Consider the following 6,473-nt stretch of genomic DNA (forward strand, 5'->3'; position numbering starts at 1 on the left):
CACAGAGCTTCCAATTCGAAATTTGACTAGCAGGAACTTTCTTAGCAGCCACCCTGTCTCCAGCTGCCCTCTGGTTCTGACAACACTGAAACAAAGACCTGAAGGGTCTCCATGAACTATTTCTTGATTTGGGTGCCCTGAACTTAGACAATATCTAGACTTATATGAACTCTATGTAGGGCTGGAAACTCAGCCATCACATTCCTCCTCCAACCAACTTGTTAGTTCCATGACTGGCAGGAGTCCTAGAGTTTTCTGCTTTCTGGGTCCAACAACTGCACTGGATTTTTGTTTAGTTTTCCTTTCATTGTTTTCTTGTCTTTGTTTGTTTAGTCTTTTTTCTCCTTCTTCTTTTTCCCTTTTATTGGTTTTTATCCTTTTGAGCTCCACTGTTTTTCTTCTTTCCTTCTGTTGCTCATTTCTACCCTCTTCTTTTTTACCTCTTGATTTTTCTTTACTATTGTCTAGTCTCTTTCTAGCCTTCCCTCTCTGTTGTTTTAGTGTTTCTATCTCTTCCCTTGTGTGTGTACAGTTCTATTTTCCTGTCCCTCTTTGCTCTTTTTCATTGTTATGTCCTTTTTTTCTGGTGACTGCCCATTTGTATTTCTTTTTTCTCCTTTATCATATTCTGGTTTTGCTGTTTGTTAGTTCTGCTTTGCTTTTCTGTGTGTTTTCTTCTCTAGCCCTACCTGATGGGAGATAGAAACTATGCCCACAGTGCTTAGCCACAACTGCACCCTTCAAAGCTCCACCCACTGGCCAAGAGCCAATACTAACTCCTATGCCACCCAATCAATGATAGACATCACACAATACCAGCCAAACCCACCCTAAACTGAGCTGCACAGAGAATGGAAGTGGTGTACATACTTCCATTCTCTAATAGCACTCATCAGAAAACTGTTGGTGAAAACCTAAGAATCATCAATAAAATGTAAATACAATTACATTACAATGTCTTGGAGACAACAGACAATTTTAGCTTTAGTTACTTTAGGCAGACAGAGGCATTACTACTTTTTTGTTTTCTTGAAAGAAATAAGATATGTGATATTTTATGGAGTTAAAGAAGCCATTGTGAAAGTCTCTGGGCAACGCTGTGTATAGTTTACACTTAGCATATTTTTTACTTTTTCAGTGTCTAGTGCACATACAAGGAACTCTGGTAGCGTATTGTTGTTAGGTTACAAATCAGGCTGCTAACCTCAAAGTTGGCAGTTCGAAACTACCAGCCGTTCCTTGAGAGAAAGTTGAGGCTTTCTGCTCCCATAAAGATTTACAGCCTCAGAAACCCTGTGTAGGGTCACTATGAGTCGGAACCGACTACATGGTGCTTAACAACAACAACAGTTCACATATAAGCTTATGTTGCTTTGATGGAAAGGAAATTTAAATACGTGGGTTTAAATTATTATCCTAGTGCAAAAGACTAAGCATGCATTTTAGAATATTATTTTTATGACACTGCAGAGCAACATTTAAAAGGGGACAGAAATAAAGCAAGAATATTGAAATTTAAAAGGTAACAACCACATTCTTTTTATTTTTAATATGGTACTCTTTATTATAGCATTCTGGAAAAACAAGCATAGCAAAAACTAATTATGGTAAATAATATGAATGACTAATACTTATTTTATACTTCAATTATATACCATTTTGAACAGCTGCACAATTTTTATAAGTATATGCAGTCCTATTTTTAAAATATGTCACTTGTATACTTATTTTACAGTGATAAAACTAGAATGCAAAGAGGTTAATTCATTATTTGTGCAAGGTTACAAAACTAGTATGTGAACCTTGACCTGTTTTACAGATCTTATGGTCTTAACCATTATATTTCATAATCTGTAGTGATTGTTATAATAATCTTAATTTTCATAAACATAATTTCATGGCTTAAACATCAAGTTCCTTTATGAACTACATCTATCTATGTACCTCTAGACAGATAATTCATGCTAACTTAATTGAACATGTATAAACAAAATAAAGATGTACTCTTAGACACTGCGAGGTATAGAATAACATACACAAAATATCAATGTGACAGTGAATGAATTATGTGTGAATTTAATGCTTCATTATGTCAGAGTAGTGTGTATTTGTGAGCTGGCACTAACTTATAGATGTATTAAACACCTTCTGAGGACAGAGAAGCTTCTTAATTGCAATCTTCATGTCCTTGTTTCTCAAGCTATAAATGATAGGGTTAAAAAAGGGAGCAAGAACTGCAAACATCAGTGCAATGGCTGTGTCCAAAACTGGTGGGAAAGTGGCAGAGAATCGAAGGTACATGAGTGACACACTACCATAGAACATCAGGAAGACACCAAGATGGGCTGCACAAGTGGAAAAGGCCTTCTGACGGCCCTCCGCAGAGGGAATCCTCAGGATCACAGTGATGATTCTGATGTAAGAAAGAGCAATGATTAGGACTGAGAAAATGATGGCAATAGCGTGGATCACATCCTCAATCAGAATCATGGAAGTGTTTGTACAGGCCAAGCGCAGCACAGGTTCAAAGTCACAGAAGATCTGGTGAATTTGGTTGGGGCCACAAAAGGGCAGTGTGGAAATCCATACAATTTCTGGGAGCAACACAATAAAACCAAAGATACAGGAGACTGCAGAGAGCTGAGCACATAACCGGGGTGTCATGATGGTCGGGTAGCGAAGAGGATTACAGATAGCAACATACCTATCGATAGCCATGGTAGTTAACAAAATTCCTTCTGAATTTCCAAGTGAATGGAAAAAGTACATCTGCAAGAGACAGCCAATCATGGAGATAGTCTTCTGCTCACTGATGAGATTGGAGAGCATCTTGGGAATGGTAGCTGTGGTGTACCAGATCTCTAGAAATGAGAAAATGCTGATAAAATTGTACATGGGATTGTGGAGACGAGTATCCATCCTGACTGCGAAAAATACAATGAGATTCCCAATGACAATGAATATGTAGATGAAAAACAAAGGAATGAAGAAGAGGAGGCTACCATTTTTACACTGAGGGAATCCAGAGAAGAGAAACTCTGTCACTGGAGTACTTTGATTGCTTTTCACCATAGTCTCAGCAGTCTTAACTATTAAGGATAGAAAGGCCAATCACCTCTTAGATGGCGTATAAAGAGTCACTTTCATTGGCTCATTTTGGAGTCAAGTGAAGAATATGCTTTAGGCAGATAATTTAACTCTATTTATTGACTCATTAAACAGATATTCATTTAGTGCTTATTAAGTTCCCAGTTGTGGGCTTATTGAATTCAGCAGTGAAGAAACAGGTCTCTTCTTATATGAAGCTAATATTCTAATGAAAGAGAAAAACAATAAGTAAATAAAATATTAGTATCATTGCAATGAAATGAAATATGATAGGATGAATGTAAAGCTAATGTTCTCCCATGTAAACTATCACACAATTCAATAAAAACTTAAAAATGTATATTAGTCATACCATATTTATAAGCTACATTAAGGAAAATAAACTAGATTATAAACATTTTATAAACATTTCCACAATTGTTTTGAATCATCAGGTGAATTCTCTAAAAGATTTGGCTATAGATAAAACAATACAAAATTTTAGTTCTCTTCCTCAACATCAGTAAGTATTACAAGGTTGCCTTCTGCATTTTTCTGAATATTCCCAGTTTTAAAATTTTTGCTTTTTAATCAGAGCACAAACCTACATTGAATGTAGTTAGAAAAGTGGGAAGTGTTCTTAGGCAGAAATATCAAGGTCACCAAGCCATTGCTTGAGTGGTCTCTGATTCAGTGATGTATTAGAACAGAACACAACCATTCCCTACAGTTTCTGAGAATGTATAACTTTACAGTAGTCCTAGTATAGCACTGTAACATAACCAAAAGGTTATCAGTTAAAACCCACCAGTCACTCCTTGGAAATCCTATGCAGGGTTGCTATGAGTTGGAACCAAGTTGACAGCACTTAACAACAAATCTTTACAGTAGCAGACAGCCCTCATCTTCTTCTACAGAGCTGCTGGTAAACCTTGCAGTTAACAGACCAACATTCAACTCACTGTGCCACCAAGTCTCCTTAGTATAAAAACAAAGCCTTGATTTAAAAACACAAAACAATGCAAACAAACAAAAATATCTGTTTCCAGTAGCAAAACAATTAAAATAACAGAAATTGGTTATGTCTAAAACAAGCAACCTGGGAAAATTTCAGCAACAGAAGACTTTGAAAGTCCCAAGAAGACCCAGCAGATAAACTATGGATTATTTCTTCTAAAGTCCATATATATGATACATTGAAAAAAAAGCAGAAATTATTGATAAGTAGACTTCTTTTTATTTATATTGATTATATTCTGGAAAAGATCAGGGAGTGAACAATGAAATTTAAAATCCAGTATTCAATCACAATTTAGTATTCAATCATAATTTAGGTAGTTATTAGTATGTACCTTGAAACAGCAGAAAAGTATGAAGATTCTATCTCTAAAAGCATTGTGAAGAAATTTCTCACCTACCCCCAAGGGGTTAGCCCCAGGCCATACAAAAACACACATCATCAGCAACAAAAACTGGCCTAACAGAGACATAGGGAATTCATCCAGGAGAAATCTTTAAAACAGGAATAAAGCTTGAGAAAGAAATTCTTTTTGAGGCTAATACAGACTCATTTATAAATGAGCCCTTCATTCAGTTGATCTTCATTCAGTTGACCTAAAACATTTACTTTTTTTAAAAATCGATGAACTGCAAGCACCTGGTAATAAAGGTCACAAATGATAATAGCACTAAAAGCTAGAACACGCGATTTTGTATGCCAATAACTTTTTGTAAGATAGTAAGGAGCTCTGATAGCGTAGTGGTTACGAATCTGGCTGTGAACCACAAGGTCAGCAGTTCAAAACTACCAGCTGTTCCACGGGAGAAAGATGAGGCTTTCTGCTCCCGTAAAGATTTACAGCCTCGGAAACCCTGTACAGGGTCGCTATGAGTCAGAACTGACTCCACGGCACATAACAACAACAACAACAAGTGAAATATTTACCCTGAGCTAATATTAAGGTAAGGGGTACTGATGTGGCATTGTGGGTTAACGCGCTAGACAGCAAGCTGGGTCTGAACCTCACTGTTGGCCTTCAAGCTGACCAGCCAGTCCTAGGAAACCCTATACAAGGTTGCTATGAATCAGAACCCACTCCACAGCACTAAGCAGGAACAACAACAGCATTAGGATAAAACACAGGACTGCAAGGTCAGTTTGAACATGGTCGGTGGTTCAAACTCACCAGTCTCACCTCGGAAACCCTATACAGGGTCGCTATGAGTGGAAACTGACTCAACAGCAATTAACAGCAACAACAATATAATTTAAAAATTATTCATAATCACAATTAATGTATAACTCCATGGAGCTTGATTTAAGGGTGTTATTTAAAATTCCAACTTAAAGTTAAGCATGATGCCATAAGATAAAACACTGGACTGTAAGATTGGTTTGAACCACAGCCACTACTTGGAAATCCTATACAGGGTCGCTGTGAATTGGAACTGACTTGACGGCACTTAACAATAACATCAACAAATTTGAAACATAGATGGAATCATTGAAAAATGTGTATTTGGGTACTTTTAAGTGTTCTCATTACAGAGTATATGTTGTTGTTGTTGTTAGGTGCCATCGAGTCGGTATCAACCCATAGCGACCTTATGCACAGCAGAATGAAACACTGCCCGATCCTGGGCCAACCTTACTACTGTTGCGATGCTTGAGTCCACTGATGTTGCCACTTGGCCAATCCATGTCGTTGGTGGTCTTCCCCTTTTTCTCTGACCCTCCACCTTACCAAACATGATATCCTTCTCCAGTGACTGGTCCCTAGTAAACTTTATATTCACTGGTTGTTGTTGTTAAGTGCCATTGAGTTGGGTCCATCTAATAGTGACACAATGTAGGATTTCTGAGGCGTGACTGGTAAGTTTGAACCACTGACTTATGGTTCAAACAGGCCTTGCAGTCTAGTGCTTATCCTACAGTGCCACACCAGGACTCCTTATATTGACTCTGCCAAATGTTACTTTGATACTTTCTAGAAAATTAAGTGACCACACAGAATTAGTACATGTTCTTATACATGCTAACCCTTCAGATCTTTATAAATAAGATTATTGCTGTTGTTGTTTTTAAGTGCCGTCAAGTTGGTTCCAACTCACAGAGACCTTGTATAGGGTTTCTGAGGAGTGGCTGGTGAACTTGAACCACCAACATTGCAGTTCAAACTGACTTTGAAGTCCAGTACATTAACCCTAAGCACCACAAATATAGAAATGTGATTGCTCCACAAATATTAATGTTTAATTGATTCAGATGCTGTTAACACACATATACATATTTCCCACAAGTCTATTAACTGCTTGAAGTTTGATAAATGATCATTTTAGAATTTCAGAGTGGACTTCAACTCTTTTGTCAGATTACAAGGCTACTG

The 6,473-nt window shown here is 37.3% G+C and overlaps 1 protein-coding gene across 1 annotated transcript; it reads right to left on the reverse strand.

The window, feature by feature from the left end:
- Nucleotides 1-2,121: 2,121 nt before the first annotated feature.
- On the reverse strand, nt 2,122-3,072 carry LOC102828913 (olfactory receptor 6K3-like). The gene has a single exon (XM_006861749.1). The coding sequence runs from the start codon at nt 3,070-3,072 to the stop codon at nt 2,122-2,124; it is 951 nt and encodes a 316-aa protein (XP_006861811.1).
- Nucleotides 3,073-6,473: the final 3,401 nt, after the last annotated feature.

This window comes from Chrysochloris asiatica, unplaced genomic scaffold, assembly GCF_000296735.1.
Source record: "Chrysochloris asiatica unplaced genomic scaffold, ChrAsi1.0 scaffold00042, whole genome shotgun sequence".
NCBI lineage: Eukaryota > Metazoa > Chordata > Mammalia > Afrosoricida > Chrysochloridae > Chrysochloris > Chrysochloris asiatica.